Genomic DNA, 16,281 nt, shown 5'->3' with positions numbered 1-16,281 from the left:
TACAGGGCCATGTTGTTGCCTAAGAGGGCTATGAGATGTCTATAAGCTATGTTGATGCCTAAGAGGGCTATGTGACTGCCTGCGGGGCTAGGAGACTACCGATAGGGGCATACAGGCTGATTGGCACCTTCCGGGCTTATGGGGGCCTGAGTAGGTGGTCTTGTGTGCTGTTTGTACCTACCGAGCTTATGGGGGCTTGGTTAGGTTGTTGTTTTATTATTTTTGATAAATTTAGATTTAGAAGCAGGTCAGTACAATTATCTTATCCTTAATTTATTTATCAGATTATTCCAGTATATCAGGATACCTCATCATAGTCTATTGCCTTTCATACTCTGTACATTATTTTGTACTGACGCCCCATTGCCTTGGGGGCGCTGCATTCATGTATGCAGGTCCTGACAGATGACCGAGTAGACCTCCATATCAGCAGGATTGACTTTTATCCGATTGGTCAGCCCTTTTCCTCCGGAGCTGCCAGAGTTGGGAGGTTTGTTACCTTTTGTTGTATATATTCTCATGGGTAGGCTGGGGCCCTGTCCCACCAATCTTTACTACTCTTAGAGGCTTGCAGACTAGTGTGTGGGGTTTATAGCTACGTTATGGCCATGCTGGCCTATGTTGTTGGTTTGCTGAAGCTTGTGAGCTGTTTGATGTATTGTACTGATATTTACCTGTTTTTAGTTTTGGTATAGATATCATGGTGGCCTCGATGGCCCAATCAGGATTTCTGTGCTAGTTGGATATTTCTTTATATGAACTCTTGGGAGTAGCTGGTTCTTTTGTAGATCTGTTGACAGCGGCCTTGCCGGTCGAGGGCTTAGTTTTAAGCCGAGATATACTTGTTTGTTTTCTTAATTGCATGTGACTGCCATGCGCTAGTATCAAATGGTTCAGCAGGGTCGGCTCGGGCCTGAATTTTGGCTTTAGGAGTCAGTTGCGCCCCTTGAGTTTGGGGCGTGACATAGATCCTATGAAAGGGTAGTAAAGAAAGAAATGATATTTCTTATTGAAAACTCTGAGATACAGAGAAAAGAAGAACCCTGGAAGATATTCCAGCGATATTTATTTAACGAATTATACTTCCCAGGAGAGTCATACAAAACCCGCTTATATTATGAGATCATTTTAACGAATACAAGTAGTGTTGAATTTCAGCACTTCTCAGGTTATAACACCAGCGAGAACGTTTATAACTTCTCCAAAATGATCATAAAGCAGATTATATCAATTGAAGATTGGGGTATATCCTCGATGAAAGAAAGGCAGATCAGCCTCAATAAAATCCCTACCAATTTCACTTATTGGGATTATATTAACGCTTTCAGCAAAGTCCTTTACTATAACAATGAAAAGCATAAATATACTTGGTTTATCAAGGTGTGTGCAAAGATATTTGTTGACCCAATTCCTAACTGGTTCTTGAACTGGTGGTCATACCACGGACCGACGGTAAAGATTTTACCTGATCCCTTTTTAAAGTTTTACAAAAACAAGGTTTCATCAGACCTTAATGATTTATACCACTCAGATAATGTTTGTTATATAGAACAATTTGAACAAATTTATTTCTTCATAGAATTCTCAATTTCATGGATCCATAAATGGACCCCGAAAGTAGGTTTTACTGAAGAACAAATTTCATGCTTATATCAGATTTATTATAATAATTTCTGGGATAAATTAATGAAGAGGATCCCGTGACTGAATCATTATATGGCCAAGAATTATTGGACTCTATTTCTCAAAGAATCCAAGATTATGGTACTATTCCTCACAAAGGAATAATTGCTGACAACTTCGTCAAATATATTGCCAGAAGAATTTCCATTCAAGATGGAAATAAAGAAGAAATGATAAAGGAGTATTTGGATGAAATAAGGAGGAATCTACTCCTCAATATCACTCACTATGAAAAATCAGACACTTCAATGAGAAGTAAAACAAGTGATGATATCGCAGATGATGCTCAAGAGGCCCAGCCTTGTGAATCGGCGAAACCCGTGACAAAAGATATGCTGTCTAAAGTAGAAGATTTACTTAGGGAGTTGAAAAAGAAAGATAAGATGACCACTATTGATTAACAGTAGATACACTGTTAACCCACAGTAGAAAAACTGTTACTGTACATTTGGGACCCATTGATAAGGGACCCATGGTCACTGTAGATCACTGTAGATAGATGCTTTTTTCTTCTATAAATAAGGTCTTTTGTAGTTTGAAGGAGGGGCGTCGAAAAACACTCTCTTCAAAAGTTTTTTTTTAAAGTTGTTTATTTCTCTTAGTTTGTAAAGCTCTCGATTTGCCGGAAGTAATAAAGTTGTTGATACAAGGTAATTTAATTCTCTACTTTTATTTATAAATATTTTTATATCTCTGATCTGAAAGTTGTGACTATGTCCGGCTAAAAATTTATATCTATGTCGGATAACTAACTTCTCTTTTATATAGACCATGAACGGATCTAAGCTTTATTTAAATATAGAAGAATTTTAGTATGGATTCTCGACTTGGTTCTGAGATTGAGGTACAGTCAGATCTAGTACTACTTTTATTGGCTTTGTCTTTATGACTCCATCTGATGAGCCGTGGTTTTTAGCCCGAAATTGAGTTTGATAAGTAGGGCGCCTCATACCCGGTTAGAACTATCAGACACATGGGCTTAATAAAAGTATATATTAGCTTCTTGACATGCCCTTTGCTTGGGTAAAATAATTAAATCATGCAGTCTGAGAAACTATATTAAAATTCTTGTGTATTTCGATTCTTATGTAGTTGGATTACCTCTAAAGATATTGACTTGCTTGATCTATGACTGGGCGGACCACCGCCAGGTCAGTGATCCTGTATCGTTGGTATCAGAGCCTTGAAACTTTCATGGTATATATATAATTGATGTGAATAATTTCGACATAAATATATTTTCTCTTTATGGATCAAGAAGATATTAAAAGCACTCGTCTAGAAGAGGTAGATATACCTCAAAACCTTGATTTGTTAAACAAATGGACTATTTCGAAAGTTAATATAAAAATCATTTATGATTATGGTTGGTTTGATAAGATTTCTAATAAACAGTTGATTAAAACAACTGAACAATCATTGGCGTTAAACTCGTCCGAACAAACTATTCGTTTATTAAATAAGCGTGATATTGAATTATATAAATCTCAATATATATTTTTACATATTGGCATGGTTCAAATTGCTTTTAAACCTTTAACTCTTAAAGGGTTACCAAAGACTTTCTTAGCTGCTCTACGAGATGCGAGGAATTTAAATTTTCGTCAATCCTTGATGGGTTCGATAGAATCTACGGTGGCCTATGGTTCAGTTTATTTTAATGCTCAGCCCATTTTGCAGTTATCTTTGACTGATTCTAATATATTAGATGCTTTAACTTTGAATGTTAAAATGCATGGTTATAACTATGCACCTGGATCTGAATTAATTTGCTTGTCGTATAGAATCTATTATAAATTACTTGCTACTTTGAATCCTAGATGTAAGTTATATGATACATCTGATCAAACTATTTTGGTAGAAACTAATTTCGCCAGATCAAAGGTCACTACTAGAAGACCTATAAAATGGGAAGAAATTAATTTTCGTACCACTTGGATTTTAGATTCTATTATACCACCTGAGCAAATGACCGATGCTGTCACTAATTCTGAATATTCTCATATTAGTCAAAATTCAGATGGAAAAATTTGTATGCAGTTTGATGAAAAAAGTGTTCCTTATAGTAGACATTCTTTTGCTTCTAATAGATGATAGAAGACTGGCTATTCAACATATTTCTCTGATAGAACCTTGTTATGGTCCAACTAGAAATCGCGCTGCTTCATTACATACTTTATCAACAGTTATATCTGCAGAAAAACAAAAAATTAAAATTGATCCTCGGTTAAACATTGTTCAAATGAATGATAAATCATCTGATGTTTCTGATAAAGATATTCCTTCTGTATCCGAGATGAATTTTAATCTTAATGATACTTAATGATGAGTGAACATCAAATTGATTTTAGTCTAGGTTCACTGGCAAGAAAATATATTCAAAACGAATTTTTAAATAACTTTTATATATTATTATTTTATATTTTACATATTATTTTACGTATAATTTTATATTATATATTTTTTTTAAAAATGAAATTTAATCAAACTTATGAGATATGTTAATTAATTAATAAGAGATATATTGATAAATATGTATATATGAAATTAGTTTTGATAAAAATAATTTTTTGTTTCTACATAAATCTGCTTCTGCTTCTATATTTAAAAGCAGTTCTACTAATTTGCCAGATACATAATTTTTCTACAAAAGTATTTTTTTCTCAAAATAATTGATTTTGGTCTCCCAATAACAATGCCAAACACGCTTTTAGTGGAAGTAATATTAAGCATAGTTTGTGATTCATTTTAGTCCGGACTCCAATTTGGACTATGGACCCTATTAAAAAAGAGTGAAGAATATGCTAGTATACGACGCCGTTGGATTGAATTAGGTGTAGACAAACGCATGAGATGCAAAGACGAAGAAACCAATGAGGAGGGTTCCACTTCAAGCATAATCCCATTTTACCCAACTATATAGCCCTCCCCCGTTTGATGGCCCTACGGCCTTCACATTTCTTCATTGTTTCATTCCACCACCGCCTCCTCTCTCCTTCTCCGGCGACCTCCCTTCTTCTCTTCCCATCTCTGCTCCGTCGTTTTTCCTCCAACACTTCGGTTTCTCTCACGCGACACAAAAACAAATCATCTTCTCTACCTCCTCCTCCTCCGCCGCCGCCTTCTTCTCTTCTCCGACCGTCGGCGACTCTATCCGAAGCCCTGGCGCAGAAAATAGGAAAATCTATTCGCCGTCCCGGCGCGCCTTCAAAGGCCCGGGTTTATACGGATATCAATGTGATCCGACCTAAAGAGTATTGGGATTATGAATCCCTAACTGTTCAATGGGGGTAATTTGTTGATTTATTTTTGTTTATGCTTATTATATGTGTTTTCAAGGCTGTTTAGACGGAATTGATGTTTTCTGTGTTTGTTGATTGGTTGTATAGGGAGCAGGATGATTACGAGGTGGTAAGGAAAGTTGGGAGAGGGAAGTACAGCGAGGTGTTTGAGGGAATTCACACTACTAATAATGAAAAATGCATCATCAAAATCCTTAAGCCAGTGAAGAAGAAAAAGGTTGGTTGTTTTCCTTCTTTGCTTCTTCATATGTCCGTATTCAATGCTAGTTAATAAGCTTCTATCTATTCTTGAAATTGATGCTTTTTAGAAATTTAAGGATTTTCATTCTGAGGTGCTGAATTTCTATTGGTGGACGACTTCTATTGCAGCTTGAGGGATGAGAACATTTCATTTGCTTGTGCGTTATATCAGTGTAAACTAGAGTAGACTCATTTTTTTGGTAAGTAATGAAATATAATACTCACTTAAGATGTTGGAATCAGCTTATATGAGAAAGAAAGACATGATTGAGTTTTGAAAGATGTGGTCTACCACTCAAACTTGGAAACTAAACAGAAGGTGCAGTGGAAAGATTAGAGAGGAGTTTTGAGGGTTCGTTTTCTGCATGCAGGTAGATCTTTTAGTTGCTTCTCAAAGCTGTAGTCCTTTCCCTAAGTTAGCTTTGGTGAACTTACTGCAGCCTTAACTTTTTTCCCTTGTAGTTGCACGAACTAATTAGGTAATATCTTCTTAGAGACATCCCCTTTTACTCAACATGATTTACATCATCCACCACTTACATCTAGAAGTATTATCATTACTAAGGCACATGTTTCTGCTAAGCTTTGGAAAGACACCCTCTTTTAGTCTTTTACACCGTAATAGATGTCGAATACAAGTAGTTAAAGGATTAATCTCTTCTCATGTTGTATTTTGGTTTACGGTTTTGTTCCATATGTGAAGTAAGTTTGGTTTAATACAGAAAGTGTAGGAGATAACAATTTATTTTCTTTGTTATCCGGTTTCTGTGCTGGTGGGAGGTAGGAGACACCCCTGGAATTATCGAGGTGCACACAAGCTAGCCTCAGTACCATTGTGAAAAAGAAGAAGAAATTGATCCAACTGGATAGGAGAAGCATCAAAGATCTTAACAGAAGCTCGTAAAACCTCATTTTCTAAGATGAACAAAACCAGAACTAACAACAATCTCAGTTGGTGATATTCTAATTGGACATTAATATACCACAACACAGAGCTACACCTCAATCCCAAGCAAATTGGGGCTGACTATAGGGAATTCCAAGACCTTTTAAATCTTTCAAGAGAACTTCCTTCAATGTTATTTTAGGTCTCCACTCACCATGAATTCACACCTAGGGACTGGCGCCTCTTGAGGTTGATGACATGCCCAAACAATCTCATGCGACCTCTCATTTTAACCTCAATGTGTGCTACTTGCACCTTCTGGAGCTTAATTTACCACATTCTGCAATAATGTTGCAGTATCCTTGATGTCATATTACTACATCCATAAATATTTTTTTGTTTTTTTTCCGCCAAACTTGTTAAACGTATAGAAGCCTTGTTGATGTTCTTCAAATTTGGAAGTCATTGTGTCTATGATCCTGAGCAGTTTCTTAGAATGTTCAAGTTTTTAAAAGGGTTTGTGATTTCGTAGTTCTATGTTTTTTGAGCTACGTAATGTATTATTGATATTCTTCAAGCTCATCGGATATCTCCAGGTTTTGTCCTTCTTTATCTTTCATTCTTTAGCCAAATGAGTTTTTTCTCTTAACTGTTCTGTTCAGTCAACTTACTGTAGTAACTCTTGATTACTTGTGAGTGATGGACTATCATATATCTGCAAGTTATATGTGCATTTGCCTTTTTGTTGGCACTCTGAATCATGCTCTTTTATTTATTACAGCATATCTTTGCACCTTTTTGTTGCTCTGGTACTCATCTGTTATTGTCACTTACTGCAGATCAAGCGTGAGATTAAGATACTGCAGAATCTTTGTGGTGGACCTAATATTGTGAAGTTACTCGATATTGTCAGAGATCAGCAGTCGAAGACCCCAAGTCTTATATTTGAATATGTGAATAACACAGATTTTAAAGTGCTCTATCCAACTCTTTCTGACTTTGACGTTAGATATTACATCTATGAGCTGTTGAAGGCAAGTTTTCTGTTGATGTGGATTTTTAAGGCCTCTCAGTATATGTTTTTTTGTGTATCTCCCAATATTTTCTGATTGGTTATGGGCAGTTGCTATAGATTACAGTATTAACTATTAGATTATTTGTATACAGGATGCTCCCTTTGAATCTCCTTTAAGATATAACCTGAAGATGATCTGTGCAAAGTGCCTTGAGATAATAAACTTATTTTTGATGAGGAATTTCACTACTCTTTTGATCAAATTTCACAGAATGATTATGTGCATAATGCTTGATCTATTTTCGTTTTGAATTTGACCTCTTCCTCAAGTTTGGAATTTTTCCTTAGGTGGGGAAAATTAATTTTCCGACTTTTTGAACTATTCTCAGTAACTGAACTCTCCTTTCTTCACATTTGTAACTGACCTGCGAATTATGTCTTCCATATTCAAATAATAATGTAGCTAGACGTGGTAAGGTCTGCGTACACGCTACCATCCTTGGACGCCACTTGTGGGATTACATTGGGTATGTTGTTGTATGATCTAGACATGGGTGGGCAAGTTGACCTGGACATCACCGTTATCAAGAAAAAATGTATCTAAATATGATTTATCAAAACCAAAAAGCTGCAATTACATATTCTATTTTCTATCTCCATGAAAGTTAAAGTAGACCAAGTTCCTTGAGATGGGAGGGAGTACAACTGAAAGCTCCTTGTTTTCTGTTATGAGTGGAAAGGACACATTCTTTAGATTTCTGTTGACTGGTGAGGTTTGGGTGTAAAGATAGGTAATAATATCAGCTGAGGTTCGTATTGTTCTGTTCTGCTGGGTAATTTGATGAGATTTCTAGAGTACAAGGAAAAAAACATGTTACAGAATTGAAAGACAAATTATTGGGCATATGAATGAGACATGTTATAATGGAGCAAAATGTTTATTGGTAATTACTAGTCTGGGATCATGACATAGTTGTTTGTGGTGCAGCTGTTGTTACAGACTTGACTATTAAAATCTTAGATATATTCTTTGTTATGCTGCTTATTACTTGCATCAGGTGTCATGGCCAGAATTATCTCATATTTTTCGTTCTTCTCATTTTTGAGATGATGCATGTTTCCATATTATGCCTTGCAGTTGATATTTTCTTGAGGTGTCACTTGTCAGAAAATTCAAGTATTACTGTATCTTTTGCAGGCATTAGATTATTGTCATTCTCAAGGTATTATGCACCGTGATGTGAAGCCCCATAATGTGATGATTGATCATGAGCAGCGGAAACTTCGGCTAATAGATTGGGGGCTTGCAGAGTTTTATCATCCCGGGAAAGAATATAATGTTCGTGTGGCTTCTAGGTTCGCTTTTTCTTTGCTGTTTGTATCATTTTTCTTCTGAAATTTAAAATCAAATAAATTAACATTTGAATGCTAGAATGGTTCTCTCTTGTTTTAGTGGTTTTATTAATTTAGTGAAGGCATAACCTCAATTTTCTTCTTAATTCAAATTATTGAGCTTTGAAATGACACTGGTTTACGGAATGAAACTGATATTGAGGGTTCAAATGGCTGAGAGTTCAGAAATAATTATGTTTTTTAATAGTTTGCAGTATTTTTTGGATGATAACACAAGAAAGATTATACTTAGAACTGCTAGGGGTAATTCATGTACTATTGTGTCATTATGCTCTAGAATCTAAGAGGATAACTTTGGTGGGAGCTGGAGGATGTATAGTTAGAAAACTATACTGAAAAAAGTGCAGATGTAGAAAATTGTACTTCCAGTTCTTTCATAGTGGGGCTATATTGTTGACTCAAACTTATGTGCTGGATTTATTGTCAGATAGCAGTCTAAGAGTAAGAGTTCATTGTGATAGGAATGGAATGTTGAGAGGCAGAGATAAGGATAATCAAGAAATGGATCTTGAAGTGCATTTCTTTATGAGTTTTGAGGATCAGAAACCCAGCTGGGGTAAGAATTTGGGTTGTGTTAGGAAGAGAAGGGAGGTTTTTGAGCTTTGAAGAATCAGAGCATAAGGGTTCTGTCTGACAGCTATTTATGAATCTTATTCAATGGGCACTACTTCTGTTACAGTTATGGGCATTCCCTCATCCACTAAGATGTTACACTTACACTTGCATGAGATTTTATAATTAAGTGCCACCTCACTTGACTGATTATAGAATCCTAGTTTTTTGCTTGCTTTTGTCAGAAAAGAGATAATACCTTTTCTTCTCAACATCCATAATCTAATAATTTAGGGAGGGCTTATTTTCTTTTGCCTTGCAGTTTTAAACAGACTTTCCGCCTCCTCTCTTTATGGTTGCAGATATTTTAAAGGTCCTGAACTACTTGTTGATTTGCAAGACTACGATTACTCGTTGGACTTGTGGAGTCTTGGTTGTATGTTTGCAGGAATGGTGAGCAACTATCTTTCTTGCACCTTTATTTTTTCCGGCCTACTTGAGCTATCATACAGGTGCCCACGTGAGACTTTATCTTGCATGGGTTATGCTTTCTACTTTTTTTAAACTTGGTCCATGACTTGGTACTTACATAATGCCATTCATGACTGTTTGTCTTCTGGTAAATCGTGCATGAATGGCAGATACTGAGGCCCAAAAGTCAGAACTTACTTGTGTGTTAAGGTGTCCTCTTCCTCTCACTTTGATGCTTACTTCTAAGGAATTGTGCTGTATAGATATTCCGGAAGGAGCCTTTCTTCTATGGACATGACAATTATGATCAACTTGTGAAGATTGGGAAGGTATGTAGAATATCCACCATGAAGTTTATTAGCGTACCCTTTTGATGTTCAGACATTCGTAAGCCTACATTTGTTTTAAGTATATTGTATGCATGATTTGGGAATTAAGTTACATCTTTTATTTATTTATTTTTTGGTAATATGGTAAGTCACATGCGAATCTAAGTCTGAAAGAATCTTAGCAAAGTTTATTCATCCAAATCAAAGGGTTTCACAGGCAATATGAAATTGTATATTAGTGATTATGGTAATCTCCCACATAGAATGTTAGTCTCGGATTGTTCCTAGTCAAACTATATGAATATGCAAGTACATTATGGTTTACATGTAAAACTTCCACTAACTGTATGCAGTTAAACATGAGCCCATTTTTCTCAGTTCACAACCCATCATATGAAGTTAAACAGGGTCCACCATAAAAATGAGACCAAACAGTGAATAAAGGAAATAAGCTTTAACCGGAAGGGAGGGAGGGGAGAGGAGGAATGTCAAGGCAAGAAAGATAAGACAGCATGAAAATTGGTGGGCTCATCTGTCCACGTGCCAGTATGTGTCAAGCCTCACCAATGTATCACTATCAGTCTTCTCCCAAGACAAAAAGTCCTGAGACCTGACGGCCTCTACAATCTTTTGTCATTTTGATAAATGGACCTTTGTATACAGTCCTATTAAGCACGAGATATTGTTGCTTAGCCCCTTTACTCCTGTACATGCTTACTGTCCCATACATTTTCTATCACTTGTTAACATCAACTCCCTGCTTTTTCTGTTTCTGGAAATTAGTAAGCAAAAGTATTTTACTACTGCAAATTACCAGTTGATAGAATAGTCTTTGGGCTGTACAAAGATATCATTCCATAATTTACATTGCCTCTGTTTTTTGCAAGCAACTATGAAATCTATCATTTTTTTCCTTTTTTATGTCCATCCGATTAATTAGACCAGAAAGCTATTGCATGAACATTCGTACTACAACATATGGATGAATTTTCCCCTCAAAATGCCTCTGGCTCTCTCTAAATTGTCCAGCAGACGCATGTGGGAATTATTCTCCTGATCTTCTTGAACTCTCTGTACCTTTCATCTGCTGAAAATTTCTGTAATGGTTGATGTCATCACCCATTTACCCAAAAATACTCAAAAATAGGTTCCTTAGCCAGATAGTGAAAAACATACGCTCTCTATCTTTTACCTTACAACAGCAACAACTTACCCAGTGTAATCCCACAAGTGAGGTCTGAGGAGGATAGTGAGGTAGAGAAGCTGTTTTTGGCAGACCCTCGCTCAAGAAAAAACATAGCAAAGCAGGTCAGGAAAAGAAATGCCATAAGTGAATAAGCAACGACAAAATACTAAAGAAAGCATGACAAAGCTTAAAATGTTAAGAGGGGGGCGCTTAATACATCACATAACATGCAGGCCAGGGATCTTTTATTTGCGTTGAGGGACAGCTGTGACATCATTATAAGTGTCTTGTGGGGATAATTCAAATTGCTCTATAAAGAATTAGCAAAAGGCTGCATTTACTAAAGTTACCTTTCCTAAAAAAAAGGCTGCATGTACTCATTAATACCGATATTTGATGTGTACCATTAAATTAGTCTAACCGTAAGCTTGGCTAAGCAACTGAAATATTTTGTTGGTGGGTTGCTCTTGAACTCAGACCTGTCTGCTTTCTAAAGAATTAGGTAGATTAAAAGTAAGTTTGTGATGCTTATGATGAGCTAACACTGATCTATCCTCATTGGAGTCCCACTTTGTGTTTCTGTTGAACTCTCATGTCAGTATTCTGATAAAAATACTTGTCTCACCTAAACCCTAGTAAGGATGTGATTTATCGGCAAAATGGAAGTATAACTCAACTATTTGTTCAGCTGTTTCTTATTCACTATTCATCATCCTTGCTGCACTGGGTTTTAAAATAATTCTTAATTATTTTATTTTGGACGGGGAAATGACCAAATATTTTACAAGATTACCAGGCTAAACATACATGAGCTGTATATATGCATTTTGAAAAGAGACCCCTTAAAAATTCCAATGTTATGGTCTTCAGGTTCTGGGGACTGATGAATTGAACTCTTACCTAAACAAGTATAGATTGGAATTAGATCCTCATCTTGCAGCTCTTGTTGGACGGTTAGTATCGTCAGCTCTAAAACCATCCTTTGTGATGGACCATTTTCAGCATATAATTAAATATCTTCAATGTTCATTCAGACACAGCAGGAAACCATGGGCAAAGTTTATTAATTCTGAAAATCAACATCTCGCAGTCCCCGAGGTAAGAAAACTAGTCTCATTAGATCTTATACAATAAAATAAGGTGAAATCTATTAACCCAAAAATTTGCAATGCTTAATCTTTAGGCGGTTGATTTTGTTGACAAACTGCTCCGTTACGATCATCAGGAAAGACCGACTGCAAAAGAAGCAATGGTAAATATTCGCTGACTTTCCTCTCTACCAATATGTTTTGTCACTTGTATATCAGGCAGCTGTAACTATGAAAAGTTTTTTTTCTGGACTTCTTAATAAATATATAAATGAATGAATGAAGTTCTCTGCTGTACTAAAATGAATGAAAGTTTTCAATCAAGTATAAATTTAATAACAAAAGTTTCCACTCTCTCCTCTAATCTTTGATTTCTGCCTGGCAAGATGTAGATTATTTAGTATGTGGTTGTTTCAAGTTTCTTGGAAACATTGCCTACTGTAATTGTGATGTACATTGCAGGCTCATCCGTATTTTTATCCTGTACGAAATGCTGAAAGCAGTAGAACCCGCACTCACTAAAGGATGTAGCAGGCAATGGATCAAATATCCCGGCCTTCTTTTACAGTCTTTATGTGATACTCTGTACTGGTTCATATATGTTCTCTAGTGACGGGCAATTATTATGAACCACTCCTGGTGGATTTGCTGGCTTTATCAGATATAACTCATCTGCACCAGTTTGGGGTTAACTGTATTGTTTCTTTTAGCTTTGTGTGAGACCGACCTAAAAGAATAAGCAAAAAATTAAATTTGTTTTCTCATTTCCTGGTTTTAGTCAACTTCTAGTTTGTTTTCTTTTGTTAATTATTTTTGTGCTTTCGTAAGGTATAACTGTATGAATTAATTCAGAGTGTATTTTGTGTTGAAACTTTTGAACAAATGGATGGCTTCCCTTGTATCTCAAATTAGTCTCAGGACTCTAGGACTAGAACTATAAGTTACTACTGCCCTGCCTAGATTTTAGAAAACATTTACAATTCCATAAACTTGTGCCCACACAGGACCATTTATTCATGTCTAGGGATGCGTTTGTGTCAAAGATGCCATGTCGACCCTTAATACCATACTACAGACTTTGATATAGTTCCATATGTTTTCACATTTTACTCGTACTATCTATTAATATTGTTAAACGCGTTGCAACTTTGATATCGTTGAATAATTTTGTAGAACTCCTTGTTACCCTGCTATCCTGTTATTAAGATTAATTGTTTCATAACTTTCGTGAGAGTAGCAGTAGACTTCAGCAGCAAGAGTATAAGTAACTGTTTGGCTGCTCTCGGTGGTGGACAGGAATTTTTTCACTATATATGAGGAAGTAGAAGCACAAAAAATGTAAGGATATACAACTTTTACCTGATTTTTTCATGTTATATTTTACTTTTCTATAAAAAGATTCTACTTATAATAACAGTGTCATTCATTATATTGTTATTCTTTGTAAAATTGCCCTTTTATAGTAACCATACTCAAATATTATTACATAATATTTTGCAAAAAGTATATTATGTATAAAAAAAAATTATGATCATCATTGTCAATATCATGCACATAGTAAATTTTAAGTGTGAATATTCAAAACAATAAAAATTGTATTTAAATGGTCTCCATCAATTGTGGTCATAATTTCATGAGTAGTGTTTGCCTTTTTTCTCCTCATACTTTTTTTTAAAATATATTAATTTGGTTAATAAATACATTTCTTTTCTTGGTACATAAAATTATTATGTGTACTTTTGTATAATAGCTAAATGAAATTTAAACGTTATACATATATAACAACACTTTACTATAATAACCATAAAGTTTCTAGATAAACGTTACCACTATATTAAAGTGTAACTGCTACGTAATAACTTAAATGAAAAAGCGTCATTTTTTCTCCATAATAGTCATCCATAGAGCCGTCAAAATGGGCCAGTCCAGCCCTACCTCGCCCAAGCCCCGCGGGCCAAAGAATTTGATGGACTGGGGCGGGCCGGCCCTTCATTTCAAAGGGCTGTAAAATGGCCAACCTGGCCCAACCCCAGAAGGGTCAAGGTTGAGGCGGGCCAGTCCTCCTTTGTTTTTTATGTCAAATCAATGTCACAAACAGTAACATTGTTTCAATAATTCTAAATAAAAATCTAGCAATAAATATTTAAAGAAAAAAATAATAATCTCTTAAGTAAATAATATCTGAAAAACAAACTAGTAAACTAAAGAACACTTCTGACTAAAACTTTAGTTAGCAATACATAATTACTTAAATTATTTTGTTAAATGAAATTAAGAAAATTGTTACATGCGTGAAAATTGTCTAATGTCGTAGCAGAAATGAGACGACAATAAAATTATAAGAGTAAAGAGACAAAGAGTTGTAGTTCAAGAATTTAGATATTAGGCTTTAGGGACTTAAGTTTTTAAGAGTAATGGCTTTAGAATTTATGAGGCATTAGCTTTTTAAATTTTCACGTACTAGTAGTCTAGTAGTACTAATCTACTATAGCCGTATATGTTAGCGGTTACATTTAAGTTTTCTAGTTTTTAATATTTATTTTAATTAAAATTAAATAATTTGGCCCATGGGCCAACCCTTGCCCGACCCCGATCAAGCCTCACGGGCTAAGGGCCTAAAAGGGTTGGGCTTATAAGCCCCAATTTTAAATGAGCTTGAAAAATCATATTTCAACCCTGCCTCAATAACGGGTTGGATCGAGCAAGCCTCATGGGCTAAGCCCTTTTTGATGGTTCTAGTCATCCAGTAAGAAAGGGAAAGACCACTTAGTGCAGTGGAATAAGATAGAGAGGCTAAACACTTAGCTCGGCGGGGCCTGCTCAAATGTTATTTCATTTAGAATGAGACATAAGAATGACATATACAATTCACTAGCTAGATGGTTAATAATGAATGGGGACCAAAATAATGGGGGAGAGACAGCTTAAGGACATAGTAATTCAAATTTGTCATTACAAATAAAATTAGATATTTGGCATTAAAATGAGATTATAGTCGTCTCTTTCGGTCCCATTGTTCTGGACCAATTCTGTATAAATTAACCCAACTTGATCGACTACATTTATAGTCCATTGAGAAATCATATTGGTCCACTTTCATTTGACACATTCCTATTTGGCATCTTTCTTTTCACTCACTTCTCTCCATTCTGTCAGCTTATGTTCTTTTCAACTTAAAAAGAGGGACCTCAAATCACATATTCTTATTTATCAGCTTTTGTGGGATTATCATACATTCTCCATCTTGACTAAAAAGTTCCAACCATAGGTAGTTTCACGGTATACTTTTCTTTTTAGTCTGTCTAAAAAAAATATCATCTTTTTTAATGAAATGATTTATAATCACATAAATGATTAATGAGTATTTTAAGTAACATATTTGAGAAATCTTCCTTTCTTTCTTAAATTTTGTGTCAAGTCAAATGATAGTCACCGAGCGATTAGTTAGTATTATGCACCACTTGGTAGACCATGTAAGTCTAATCAGCATATCACAATAAGAAGGAATAATGCATGAGAGAGTGTAAATTCTTTCTGCATTATAACAGGTTGTCTGCTTGGTTTATCTTTTAAGTAATAATTGGTTCTAACTTTTAACTATTAATTTGCTATTATCATTGATTATTCTTTTTAGGTAGTCTCATCGTATAAGAATTTTTTTAAACACTATCGATATATTGAGGTTAAACTCTACATGTAGGGTGGAGATAGACTTTAATATATGAGTTCAATTCTATTATAATTCACTTACCAATACTTTAAGATTGCTATTCTAAAAATTTTAAATTTATAAAATTGAAATTCAGAATCCACGATACTATTGAAAATAACAAGTTAGACCAGCCAACCAAGACATACAAGTTTAAGCTATATATTGTATGGATCCCTTGTCATGTCTGGGGATTAAAGATAAACTTGAGCGATTGGAACGCTATTCATCTGCCACGTGTCAATATGGCCCATTTATTCCCTTTTATATTTACAAAATATGCCAAAATATATACAATTGTGGTGGGGTCATGTCCTTGTCTTTTCCACGTGTCATTATGACCCATTTATACCCTTTTACGTTCCTAATAGAGAAGTATGGAAAACAACGGGGTATACACTAATTTA

The 16,281-nt window shown here is 35.2% G+C and overlaps 1 protein-coding gene across 1 annotated transcript; it reads left to right on the top strand.

The window, feature by feature from the left end:
- The first annotated feature begins 4,570 nt into the window (after nt 1-4,570).
- On the top strand, nt 4,571-12,988 carry LOC125848280 (casein kinase II subunit alpha-like). Its single transcript, XM_049528123.1, has 10 exons — nt 4,571-4,973; nt 5,073-5,202; nt 6,951-7,145; nt 8,325-8,482; nt 9,454-9,544; nt 9,826-9,891; nt 11,948-12,030; nt 12,112-12,175; nt 12,261-12,329; nt 12,628-12,988. Exons 1-10 carry the CDS (start codon nt 4,621-4,623, stop codon nt 12,685-12,687), a joined length of 1,269 nt encoding a protein of 422 aa, XP_049384080.1. The 5' UTR covers nt 4,571-4,620; the 3' UTR covers nt 12,688-12,988.
- Nucleotides 12,989-16,281: the final 3,293 nt, after the last annotated feature.

The sequence above is a fragment of the Solanum stenotomum genome, chromosome 12, assembly GCF_019186545.1.
Source record: "Solanum stenotomum isolate F172 chromosome 12, ASM1918654v1, whole genome shotgun sequence".
In the NCBI taxonomy this organism is placed as follows: Eukaryota; Viridiplantae; Streptophyta; class Magnoliopsida; order Solanales; family Solanaceae; genus Solanum; species Solanum stenotomum.
Note: the sequence above shows the minus strand (reverse complement) of the source record. Positions and strands in the feature narration are given on the sequence as shown.